The sequence below is a fragment of the Chelonia mydas genome, chromosome 11 (assembly GCF_015237465.2).
Source record: "Chelonia mydas isolate rCheMyd1 chromosome 11, rCheMyd1.pri.v2, whole genome shotgun sequence".
Taxonomy (NCBI): Eukaryota; Metazoa; Chordata; order Testudines; family Cheloniidae; genus Chelonia; species Chelonia mydas.
This window is the reverse complement of record NC_051251.2, coordinates 75636554-75649219: the sequence shown is the minus strand read 5'-3', so window position 1 is coordinate 75649219 and position 12666 is coordinate 75636554. Positions and strand designations below refer to the sequence as shown.

The 12666-nt window shown below is 60.4% G+C and overlaps 1 protein-coding gene across 2 annotated transcripts in view; it reads right to left on the bottom strand.

Annotated features, from left to right (window-relative positions):
• The window catches only part of COL6A2 (collagen type VI alpha 2 chain), a 50456-nt gene that overhangs the window by 20201 nt on the left and 17589 nt on the right, over positions 1–12666 (bottom strand). For both annotated transcript variants that reach the window (XM_037912399.2, XM_037912398.2), the window contains exons 7-21: positions 12545–12589; positions 11327–11353; positions 9957–9983; positions 9821–9865; positions 9166–9219; positions 8730–8792; positions 7915–7977; positions 6634–6723; positions 5286–5348; positions 4569–4631; positions 3403–3465; positions 2828–2890; positions 2341–2391; positions 1222–1257; positions 521–583 (exon numbers count right to left, since the gene is read on the bottom strand). In XM_037912399.2, coding sequence (XP_037768327.1) covers positions 521–583; positions 1222–1257; positions 2341–2391; positions 2828–2890; positions 3403–3465; positions 4569–4631; positions 5286–5348; positions 6634–6723; positions 7915–7977; positions 8730–8792; positions 9166–9219; positions 9821–9865; positions 9957–9983; positions 11327–11353; positions 12545–12589 — 816 coding nt within the window. The remainder of the gene's footprint in view (positions 1–520; positions 584–1221; positions 1258–2340; positions 2392–2827; positions 2891–3402; positions 3466–4568; positions 4632–5285; positions 5349–6633; positions 6724–7914; positions 7978–8729; positions 8793–9165; positions 9220–9820; positions 9866–9956; positions 9984–11326; positions 11354–12544; positions 12590–12666) is intronic.

Below are 12666 nucleotides of genomic sequence, written 5' to 3'. Positions count from 1 at the left end.
AGGCATGACGTGGGTGATACTGCTGAAGGAAAAGCCCCTCCCACTCGCCCTGGTCAGCAACACCCCAGCTGAGTACCCCAAGGGCTGCTGGACACTAGCTCCCAGCCGCAGGAGTGGCTGCGAGACACGGTGCCCCTGGTGCGGGGGCCACATGTGCCAAGGGGCCGGCAGGCAACACGTCCGGCGTCCAGCCACGTGCAGGGTGTGCTCTGGTCTTGCGAGTGGCATGGCCCGCAAGCTGCCAGTTTGGTTCAGGTTTCTGGCTTGGGGGGTGGGAGCGGGGGCAGACTGCGATTCCAGCTCCACTCCCAGTGTCCGGAGACAGGCATTGCCCAGGCTGGGGCACAGTAGCAATGCCAGGTGGGAGCTCTATTGACCTTTAACCTGGGTCTACCACACCCAGGCGCCCCAGAGGCTAGACGTGCAGAACGGCAGGGTCCGTATGGCGTCCCCTCTACCTCTGCCAGCCCGGTAGGAAAGCGGGGCCTGGACATGGGAGCGGCACTGACAGTGTACTTACGGGTTCCCCTGTGTCTCCTTTCACCCCGGGAGCGCCTTTCGGTCCAAAGTCGCCCCTTCCACCCTGTTCAGAGGAGGGAGAGATGTGATGGCAGTCCAGAGCGTGTGCTGGGAAAGCTGCACCGCTGTTAGACACCAGTGGTGCCCGGGCTGTCACTGCAGGGCTCTCGGGGCGGGGGGGGGGGCGGGGGCTGGCAAAGAACAGTGCCTGGCTCCTGGGGAGCTCCCCTGGGTCAGGGGAATCCTTAGGGTGGGTGGCGCCCACACAGCGCTGCTGCGCCAGCCCCGTCCTCAGCCCCCACATCAGAGAAGGGGGGCACAGAATGTTAGTGCCAGGGCAATGCACCCTCCCTGGACTGCGTGTGCTGAGAGAAGGCAGCGCACCCCGCGACATGAACCCCTGTGTCTGTGTACACAGATCGCTAAATCCAACCAAATGGATCAGGGTCCTGCACACCCTTCCGCAGGTGAGTGACCCCTGGGACCAAAGGGGCTGCTTGTAGGACACAGGTGGCCAGGCCCCCATTTTAGTGCCCCCCGGGGATCAACAGAGCTGCTCGCAGGTCACGGGTCAGCCATGCCCATCAGTGCAGGGTTCCTCTGTCACTCAGTGACAGGCCAGGAACTAGCTGCTTAGTTCAGTGGTCAATTCGATAACCTCTTAAATACACCCCCCTACACACACACACACACCCCCCGTACCTCTGGACCAGGCGGTCCCTTCTCGCCTTTGTCGCCCTGGGAACAGACAGGAGTTAGTTAGCTTCAGTTTTGTGCTGGATTGAAATTTGCTGCACATGTGCCCAGAGACAATGGTGATGGGCACATTTCAAAATACACCAATATACTTGTGGCCTGGTTTTAGGAGGGGGTGGAGCCCCTGCAACTCCCCTGGACTTCAGTGGGGACTACAGGTCCCAGCACCTCTGACAGCCCAGCCAGAAGAGCCCACTGGAGTCAGTGGGAGGCTCTCCACAGTCGAATGGGCTCTGGCCCTGGCCCTGGTGCCCCACAAGCGACTGGCTAATGGCTGCGAGCAGAGGGTACGATTCCCCGGCAGAACGGTGGTGGGAACACGTATCTCTGCACTTCTCCGCACCCTGCCCAGCTGGCTCAGGCTGGGATAATCCGCAGGCCGCTATTTAACACAGAGACCAGTAAGTCTCCTATTCGATGCAGAGTCTGATTCATAGGGGATGTTTAGAGCAGGCCTGCATTCCTCACACCACCTTTACCCAACAGGGAGCAGGGGATTCGTAACGTGCAAACCCTGGTTTATTACACTGAATTCAAAGGGGTGTGAGGGAACCGGATCCTCCAACATGACCATTCTGTTTCTACTCATTCAGGGGAGCAATAATGCTTACCCCTGCCAATGGAACCCGCCTGCCAGCCTCTCACCGCTCCTTCCAGGCCTGCCCCTCTTCTGCGGGGGACGGATTCCCCACTGCTTTCCTCTGCAGAGTGAGGCCAGGCCGCTGGGAGAGCTGGGATCTCCCCTGCGCAGCCGGCTGCAGCCCTAGCAGCTAGTATGCCGGGCCAGAATGTGCTGCCTGAACCCAAGGGCGGATTAACCACTGGGCCAATGGGGCCCGTGGCCAGGGGCCCCGTCTAATTGGGGGCCCCCAGAAAAATGGGCGCCCCTGTGCCCCAACCCGTTCTGCCTACCGGACAGCAGGGGACTGCGACCCAAGCCCATTTCCCCAGCAGGAGTGCAGGGCGGGAGGGACTGCAAGCAGAAGGGGTGGGGAGGGGCCCCCCACTTGCTCTGGCCCAGGGTCCCACAAAAGCTTAATCCGCCTCTGCCTGAGCCATACGTACCCCAAGTCCTCTGGGGCCAGGGTAGCTGAAGCCAGGTCTGCCTCGGTCTCCCTTTGGGGGGAAAGAGAGAACAGGTCAGTGAAAGCAGAATATTAAAACCCAGTGCGGGCTGAGCTGGCGACGTCACCGAGTCGGGAGTTTCCCTTCTCTAGAAGGAGCGTCCTGGTTTGTCAGGCAGAGGAACGGGGCTAAGAGAAGCCATGGACAGCGATGCCTTCAGCACAGCACTCTGCACCAACAGCACCGGCCTTCCCGAGACAGCGGGGCTGCCTGGTGGCAGCAGAGGCTGGGCAGGGAGCCGTCGTGGGCCTGGACACTTCACCCAGGTGTCAGCGGCGTGGCTTTGGCCGGGGGAAGGACTGGAGGGGGCAGGTGAGGTCTCAGAGGTGCAGACTGAGGTGGGGGCGTTCACGGCCCCCATGAAGCACACAGGTGAAGCCGCTGGTTCCCCCCTTTCTTCTGCACTGGACGTACATCTAGACTTTACCTTTGGTCCTGGGGGCCCTGGGTTGCCCCTTGTGCCCATGTCGCCTGGGTCCCCACGAGATCCCTGCAAGACAGTGTGGGAGAGAGCAGGGTAAGCTGAGGGCACCGATCGCACCCTGGGCCAGGGGATGGTGCTGTGGATGGCTTGGGAGTTACAGGGGTTAATATAACACAGAACAATTCCCCATTTCAATTACTGCTCACGCCCCCGCAGGGCCCATGCACCTAGCTCTCTCGGCACTTCTGGGCTCCAGGCGGAAACCACCACTGCCACCAAATGAGGCTGGAACTAACCACAAACGAAACCAGCTCTGGCCAAGCAACCAGGAAGTCAGGTCGGAGAGAGGCAGTGCGGCCTAGTGGACAGAGCACAGCAGCGGGAGCCACTGCACGGGCCCCGGATTCTGACCCTGGCTCTGACATGGATTGTGGGCAAGTCCCTGTGCCCATCTGTAAAACATGCTGGGCCCACTGCGGGGAGGTGGGCAGGGTGAGCGGATGTTTGTACCGTTCTTTGTAAATACTAGGGGCTGTTATCAAAGTCACACACTATTCCACAATCACCAGGAAACTTACAGGCCTGCCCGGCTCTCCCACGGCGCCCTGCGGGCCTCGGGGCCCCAGCACTCCTCGATCGCCCTGAGGAGCAAAACCAGGAGACAGGTCACCGCGCTGAGCAGACAGGCACACACCAGCTCTCTGCAGCTAACGGGCAGCGCAGAGCATACGCAGCGCCGTCAGGGCAGGGGTCACTGGCAGCAGGGCATTGGATGGGGTGGGGTCAACCAGGGCTCCTGGGCAGTCTAGGCTCCCAGCTGGGCACCTCTGAGTCATGAGTCCTTGGCTGGTAGCGTCCCCTCTCCCAGGGGAAGCCTCTCGCTGCTGCCCCGGGGGTGCAGATTGCCCGAGGGACGCTCTCCTGGTGCTGTACTAACTCACGGCAGAGCCGCCCGCCTGAGCACGCAGCGCGATGTTCCCTTCCCCGGCTGACACTGCAGGAGCGGGGCCAAGTGCTCAGCATTCGAACTCTGCTCCCCGGGGAGGGCTATGCTACCAGGGAAGGCCTAGCTTAGTGTCCCTGCCAGGTGCGGTGCCAGTGGGCGTCTTCCCAGCTTCCTCTGCTTTGGGCCATCCCCCGGCTGGCTCTCTGGGGGCTCCTTCCCAGCTGACACCCACAGGGCAGCTGCAAGCAGCTGCCTCTCCATCCCGGGGCCAAGCACAAGAGGGGCAGCAGGTGGCCAAGTTTGTGGCGCTGTGGAAAGGGAGAGAAGGGTTAAGGAAACCTCTCTCCAGCACCCAGATTACAGGGACTGGCTGGGGGGGGCAGCGGGTACTGCGGAGAGGGAAACGTGGCTTCCCACACCAGGCTCTGATCTCCTCATGGCTGGGAGACCTGCCTGCGTGACTGTGCACAGCATCTGGACGGATCCCTGCCCTCTGGGCAGCCCTCCTGTGTGATGGAGGTCGGCACGAGGGGACACGCTGCAGGCAGGCTCTGCTCTGATCCCCCCCTCGGCTCTCGCACAGCCAGGGCAGCAGCTCCACACAGGGCTGGAGAGCAGGGCCTGCCGGGGGCTTGGAGGAAGGGCACACGCGCTGCAGTCGGACATGGGGGGGCGGACACTTTGTGGAGACAGCTCATCTGAGGGCTGCCTTGCAGGGAGCGATCCTGCACGGGCTGGGGAGGGTGTCAATGAGCCATTCCCTCTGCTGGCTGCCCCGAGCCTGGAATTCGTGCTTACCCTTGCTCCTTTGCTGCCGACTTCTCCTGCTAGGCCCCGGGGGCCTTCGGGGCCGGGGTCTCCCTGTTGGCAGAAAAAGGTCGGAAGATACACTCACTGTCCGGCACTGCCCTTGGGCCATGTCTCAGCTGCCCAGGGCCCCCAGCCCAGCTCCAGCTGCTTACGCTACCTGCCCAGGGAGAGGTGCCATCTCAGGAGAGCCCCACACCCGGTTCCTTTCTTTGGGGGGGGTGATCAGGGCCAGGTGTCCTCAGCCGCCCGCACAGCCTGGAGCATCCATCACTGCCCTTTCTCCACCCCCTCAGCCCCAGGTCAGGCCCCCCAGGCTCCAGGTGGAGCAGGACCCCCCGTAGCTGCTCCCGCGTCTGCTAGAGGGGTTGCTAGAATGGTGCAGGGCACTCCTCTGCCAGAGCCCAGACCCCACCAGAGCCGGGGCCGGTGTGGGGGTGAACGGATGGCTCGGTCTTTCAGGGTATGGACCCGAAGGCAGCCCATGTCCACGCCTCCCGCCTGAGCTGGAGAGCCCGGCTCAGCGCCCTGCACTCAGCCTGCTCTCCTCGGCAGGAGCAAGCGTGTCCCAGCCAAGCCCGGCCTGCCTTCTTTGCCCCCCGGGGCCGCAGGAGGGGAGACTGGTGGCATTGTGGGGAAGCAGCAGCTCGCTCTCAGCCTGGCGGCTGGGCCTGACAGAGCCGTGCACGTCGTCCCCCGAGCACTCACCTTCTCTCCCTTGGTCCCAGCACTCCCCGGGCTGCCTTTTGTCCCTGGGTCCCCGCGACGACCCTGCGCACACCGACACCAACCAGAGAGATGGGGCACAAAGGTGGAAACCAGCTCAGTTAACCTGCTGCGGCTTTGCTCCCCGTCCCCCCCGCCGCACACCCCACCTGAGATTCACTTCTCCTTGCCCTCCCTTGGCAGCGTGGGGCCCCTGGGACGGGAGCAGAGGGCCCCCCTGGCCTCGCTGGGCTGCGCTGCCCTATGGCGGGAAGCGGCTGGGTTTGTTGTTAAGCATTGTCTTAGGAGAGTCAACACAGCGCAGCTCCCACAGGGACACAGACGGTTAATTCCCCTCGGCTAAAAATGGGGCTTTAGTTCTAGCTTGAATTTGTCTAGTGTCAGCTTCCTGCCATTGGAACTTGTCTACTGACTCGGACGGATCGACTCCGATTTACCCCCCCGCCCCCCGCAGGGGAGCTGTGCCGATTTACCACCCCCCCGCCCCTCCCCCGGGGAGCTGTGCCGATTTACACCCCCGCCGGGGGGAGCTGTGCCGATTTACACCCCCGCCGGGGGGAGCTGGCCCACAGTCTGTAGCAAGTTCCCTGGATTCTGCCACGCCCGAGAAGAGCACTGCGGATTCTGCAGCAGCTTCGTGTAAGTGAAGCGCGGAGGGTTTGAATGGAGGAAATCTGACAATGGATGTTACGCTCAGTCCCGCAGCTCCAGGGGCCAGGATTTTCTTTTGATCTGAAAATCAATTGATTCTCCACTGCCCTTGCATTGTCATTTTCTGCTCTTAGTATCGCATTGCCTGCAATCACAGCTTGGGGGGAACTGGGGAGAGGGCAGCTGAGAAGAGAGGTGATTTGGGCCTGGGGGTAGCACACTGGCTGGGTGATGCTGTTAAAATGATCAGCAGTGAATTAGTTAACAATGTGGACTTTAACTGGTCATCTTTGGGCTTGCGGAATCAATGCAGGCAAATGGGGCCAGTCCCACATCCCTCTGACCTATTGTTTCAGGCTGCCTGCAGACTCAGGCAGACCTCTCACTTCAGGTTTTCAAGGTTTCCTTTGCAATCAAGAGGGCTAAAGACAGCGTCTTACATCCCAGTTCCGACTGCAACAGACGAGGAGCTCGAATCCCTGCAGTTCCCCGCTGGGGTTCCCCTGGGGGTGCTGCGAGCAGGGTAGGCAGGGGATGCCAGGCATTGCCAGCTCACTGCAGGAATGAGGTTTAGCTGCCTTTCCTGCAGGGACAGTCAGTGTGCCCACCGGGTGCCGGGATCACCCACTGCAAGGCGTTATGTAGCATGCAGGGAGAGGGGAACCACTTGGGATCTCACCGGCTCTCCCTTGGGTCCAGCAGGTCCTGGGCTGCCTCTGCCTCCCTTGGCACCAGGGCTCCCAGGGGCTCCCTTGTTGCCTTCAGGTCCCTTTGCAAAGAAAAGAAATAGTCAGAGCGTGTCTGACGAGAGCGGACAGGCCGACCAGCAGGGGTCACCCTGCCTCCCCTCTCTGCCCACATGTCCCCCAGCCACACCCCTCCCCACCCAGCCACCCATAACAAACAGACACTGCCCAACATCCCCCAGCCACACCCCTCCCCTCCCAGCCACCCGCCCCCCTCCCCACCCAGCCACCCATACCAAACACACGCTGCTCAGCCCCCCCGGCTCCAGCCCCAGCACAGAGCAGTGCCACGCACTTCCCTCTCACCTAGCTAGTGCAGGGGGATCGGGCTCCGAGGGGCTTGGCTCCCCCTCCCACCAGATCTCCCTGTCTCTGTCCCTGATCAGGGAGCCCAGGGACTGTGACTGTGTCCCCCAGCCCCTGGACCTGTGTCCCCCAGCCCAGGCACCCCTGCAGCAGCTGTGCCCTGCGCAATCAGAGTTGTGTCCTGGAGGACACTGAGGCACTGGTCTGAGCGAGGGGGCAGGACCTCTGCTAAGGCTGTGAGCTGTTCCTCCCTACGCTTTGCTTTTGTGGTGCCAAAGCTCCTGCCACAGCTGCCAGTGCCAACAAATGGTGAGCACTGGGGTTACTGCTGGGACGGCTGCATTGGGGCTCAGCACACCCAGTGAAGGGATGGGAATGAGGAGGGCCTCAAAGCAAGGGATTTGCTGGAGCGGCAGAGCCTGCGTGGTCCCCTGGGCCAGGAAGAAGAGGTTCCAGCCCCCCCGCCAGGCACCTGGCCGCAGGCACTCTTTGGCACCCCCACCACTCCCAGGTGTAACTTCCACTTCGGCCGTCGAGCGGCTGTGCAGCAGAGTACAGATTTCCCTTTCCATTCCAGCAGCCCTGCTCCCGTGTCTCCCAGCGACTATTAGCACGGCTCCTGCTCCAAGCCACCTGGTGAGCTGCAGGGGGTGTCTCCTTCGGTGCCACCTGGGGCACTGGCAGGCGTGCGCACATCCCCTGCCCGTTCCAGGTGTGAGCCCTACCCACCGGGCAGATCTCAGCTCCCAGAGTGCCTGGTTCTTTACCTCCCTGGGCCATGGCCCGCGGGTTGGGGCTGCAGGTGCCCCAGGACCACTGGGTCTGTGAGTACTTTTATCTGTGGCCCCAGAGCATCACAGGCGGGTTCCAGTGGGAGGGGCCTGATCCAGGTATGGCGGGGAACTTACCCGGTTTCCCTTTTCTCCTGGAGATCCCATGGGTCCGCTGCGGCCAGGGCGGCCAGGATCTCCCTGAAACAGCAAGAGAAGAACAGTCACGAGGGACATCACCGCCCTGTTCCCCAGGGGTCCCAGCTGCTGCTCGTGGCTGATCTGTGCCCGTGGGGGAGCGAGTAACCTGAACTCCACCCTCCCCGAGAGCGAAGTGGGGAGTGCCGTCCACCTGCACTTACCCTTGACGGTGGGGCCATCACGCTCCCGGCTCTGGGAGAAGTGCTCACACGAGAGCCTCAGTCAGGGCATCAGGCCAGCTCAGAACAGGGTGTGTGCGGGGTGTGTTGTGTGGTGTTGTGTTTCTTACAGCCTCCCAGGGACACAGGCAGGACTCCAGACAAGTCACCTCCTCCTCTCAGCTGGAGTCTCTCCCGTGCGCCACCTAGTGGCTGTGTCACTCCCGCGGTTGTACTGCGGCCAACTCCGCGCTCACACACACGCAACCTCTTATTCTGACAGGTCCCCAGAGGGCGCAGACAAGGGCTGGGGGAGCACAGGTGCCTTTCACGGGTCACCCGGGTGCACGCCGGGTAAAGGAAGCAGTGAAACTGAGCAACACTTTGTCAGGGGAAGTCTCCCACTTTCTCGGAGTTGCTCCATTCCCCACTGGGCTGTGTTCACCGCGGGCGGTACTGGGCACTGCTCCGCTGTTGGGGACACGGCTGCCCCCTGGTCTGCAAGTTCTGGCTCTGGCCCGGGGATTTAAGCTCTCCTGCTTGGTGCTCTGTCCAGACTCTGCCGCTCTGCTCTCTGGTTTGAAATTCACGTACCTTTATGCCTTCGTCTCCTGGTTCTCCTTGGTCTCCTGCATCTCCTGGGTAACCATCAGGGCCCTAGGGAGGGAAAGGACAAGGAACTGTCCGCCTGCAGTAATAACAGTGCACAGCTCTCCTCCAGATAAAACACCTCCCCTAGAAAATCACTCTGCAGGGAGAGCAGCTTCAGATACAAGAATGGCCTCAACTTGCTGCTAGTGGGAACAAAAAACAGAGGCCAGCTCTCATCACCTTGGTGCTCCCCCGTGCGTTGGCAGGAGACACGAGCGCTCTGACACCGTGGTGTGCGTTCCTCTCTGCATCAGGACAACGGGGCAGGAAGACTCACTGCTCGGGATGCAGGTCCACGGCAACAGGTAAGGCCGGGCTAAGCCCGCCCTGCTATGGTGAACTGCACGTTGGCTGATTAAGCACGAGAAAACATTCCTACCTTGTCCCCAGGGTCTCCCTTACAGCCAGGGGATCCAATCCGTCCCAGCCTGCCCTGTGGGGATTACAACAGAAAGAGGTGAGAGAAAACCTGAGAGTTAGGGGAAAAGAATTAGGAGTTTCTGTTCTATCACAGTAAATAATTGATAATAATTGACCCACAGCTAATCACAAGGGTCTGGCCCAAGGAGGCCCGTTAGAGAAGGGACTGCAAACATCGACCTTAAACCAAAAACAGAGCACAGGCCTGGCCCTGTTTGGCGAAAGGCCTGGCAGGCAGCAGTGATGCCCTGCAGGCGGTGCGGGGAGGCAGTTTCAACGCCCCGGAGGGGGCACGGGAGTGATGCCCTTCCTATATATCAGGTCCCTTTTTCAGGCTGGGTTCTGTGGGGGCTGAGACCCCCGCAGTGCCCAGAGGTGGTGTAGAAGGGAGGGCTGAAGGCTGCTCTGTGGAAGCAATGAAGGTGTTTGGGCAGGTACGGGAGTGGGACGGAACCTCCCCCACCCCGGGAAAGAATTCACGGATATTTTCCTGTGGTTCGTTTTCATCGATGGTAACAGCTTCTCTCCAGCCTCAGACCTCGGGAACCCCCATCAGCTAACGACCAGAACACCGGAGCTGGACTGGGCACGGCTCGTCCCTTGTGTGGCGTTACCTTCTGTCCATCGGTGCCGTTCCTTCCTGCCAAACCAGCTGCCCCCTGGGACCAAAGGAAAAGAAGTAATTATCTTGCTAGAGACTCTCTGAGGCTCTAAGCTGGGATAGGTGCTGCACGAAAGGTGCCTTCTTACCTTCCGGCCGTCGCCTCCAAACTCGCCCTGCGGAGAAAGGGGACAATGCGTAGTCAGCTCTGGGTACATTGCACCGCTTACCCCTCCTAATGATGACCACGTGTCCCAGGTGCCCCCCCACCCCACCTTTCTGCTCATGAAAAGTGTTTGTAAGCAGATCACCGAGTTCTCAGGATTTGCTCGTTACTGGCAACCATTCAGTTATATCCTCGCAGCACCCCCTCCTCACTCCCCCGGCACAGACATGGGGCAGTTTATTGTCAATGCGCCACACCCTGGGCCAGATCCTCAGCTGGCGTAAATTGGCATATCTGCACTGACTTCATAGGAACTACCCTGACCTACACCAGCCCTGGTCTGACCACGTGTTGCTTAGTTGCATAAATCACATGCTGCTGTTTCTGCTCCCACATAGGATGATTTATGTAATTTACCAACATACTTCAATTTCAAATACACCTACACCCCGATATAATGCGACCTGATATAACACGAAGTCGGCTAGAACGTGGTAAAGCAGTGCCCTGGGGGGCGGGGCTGCGCGCTCCTGTGGATCATTGCGTCTGGCTCTGACACGCTGCTCTGAGCGGCATGTTAAGGGTGCCGGGCCCAGACTGAGGGGTTGGATAAGGGGCAGAGGGTCTCGGGGGGCAGTCAGGGGACAGGGAGCAGGGGGGGTTGGATGGTTCAGAGGTTCTGGGGGGCGTTGGATAGGGCGTGGGAGTCCCGGGGGGCCTGTCAGGGGGTGGGGGTTTGGATAGCGATCGGGGCAGTCAGGGGACAGGGAGCGGGGTGGTTGGGTAGGGGGTGGGGTCCTGGGGGTGATTAAGGACGGGGGGGTTTTCTGGAGGGGGTAGTCAGGGGACTAGGAGTGGTGGGGGGTTGGATGGGTCGGGGATTCTGAGGGGTCAGTCAGGGGGCAGGAAGGGACTATTAATAATGGAAATGCCCGAGGCCAAAGCAAGTTCGATACAACGCGGTTTCACCTATAACACGGTAAAAGGCTTTTTGGCTCCTGAGGACGGCGTTATATCAGGGTGGAGGTGCACTACCTTTCACTATACAATTCTGAGTTCACTGTCGATGAGTATCAGTCGTGGGAGTGTGAAATGTGCTTTGCATGTAGTAAAAGAAGCAAAGTTAAAGCACAGACGTGCTGGGGGAGAGGCCACAAACATGGAGAGATGCCCACAATCAAGTTCCACTGTGAGCAAAATACTTGTAGAATATTCCTCCTCATTTTCCCAGCTACTGCTACGATTGTTCCCAGCCCCGTCTCTAAACGTGCACCAGAAACAACGCTCCCGTGGAAATGCCCCGCTGGCCCCTTGCACAGTGCTCACAGATCAGGATCAGAGGCTCTTTCTTACCTTCTCTCCTTTCAGACCAGGAATACCCTAGGGCAAGAAAAAACACAAAACCCTTTCTGTTAGTGTCTGTGGGCGGGCAGGTGGAGGTGGGGGAAGCGAGGGGCTCTGGGCAGGCAGGCAGACAAGTGGACTCAGAGATGCAACTATTGCAGCAAGTAGGAGATGGCCAGCTAGAGTGAGAGAGAGACAGGCCGAGATCCCCAGACTCCACACTGCTTGGTGCAGACACAGAACAGCAGTGTCTGGATCCTGATGGAGCCTTCAGCCAGTGAGTGCTGAGGGCCAGCGGCCATCAGACCCGGCCCCTTTGGACACATGTTCATTCCCACCCAACGAACGTACAATGCCCTCCAGGAACATGGAGGCTCTGCCTGTTTTATAATGATCTGTGCTGACAGGCAGTATCAGTCTCCAGGCTGGTCTCTGCCATGCCCCTCCTCAGGGCTAACCTGCGGCATCCCTCGACCGTCCCCTGGTGCAGTGGTGGTGGGGACGGACCTGACTGCTGAATGGAATGGGGGCCAGGAGCACGTAACACTCCTGATGTGCCCCAGGAGCCGCCCTGGCTTCCCATCCGCTTCCAGGTTCCATGCAGGGTGATTGTTCCAACCAACCAACCTTTCCGGGTCTCAGGGACCTGCCTTAGGGACCACCCATCTGCTCGAGCGCCCTCATGCGGCACAGAGCTGATGTGCAGTGGCTAGAGGCCAGGCCTATCTGGCAAAGGGCCCTGGCAGAGGAATGCTCTCTGGCTGGGAGCCTGCCTGTTTGCCGACCTGCCGGGGGCAGTGCAAAGGGCACCTCTTTGGCCAAGCAGCTACTTGAGGCTGCAGCCTTCCTGCATGTCTGAGGTGGGCTGCGGTAGTGCACGGGCTATGGGCCATCTGTCCTGTCCATGGCAGACAGCAAGCCTTGTTATAACTGTGTCTTGCACCCAGCTGGCACAATGCTGCAGGCCAAAATTCGGCTGAATAGATTCGCTTCAGCAAAAATCTCCTCTCTTGTGGACGGATCCAAAGTCCCTGGGAGACAAGTCACTGACTCCGGCAGGCTGTGGGGCAGGCTGTGTGCCCCCATCCAGCCCCATGGCCTCGCAGCGGGGCTGTAAGACGCGCACTAGCCTGGCAGCCGCACATCACACACACGCACGCACGCCACTGCTGAATCCGAACCAGAATGCAGGCGGGCAGCTCAGCCACCGGGCGCAGGGTTCTTTACCTTGGGACCAGGGTATCCGATGGGACCTTCAATACCTGGGTCACCCTTCAAGAGAGAAGATATGGTGAGTTAGTCCAAAGTCAGTGAGTCTCCAGCTGACCCATCACGGTGCTGCTCGCCAG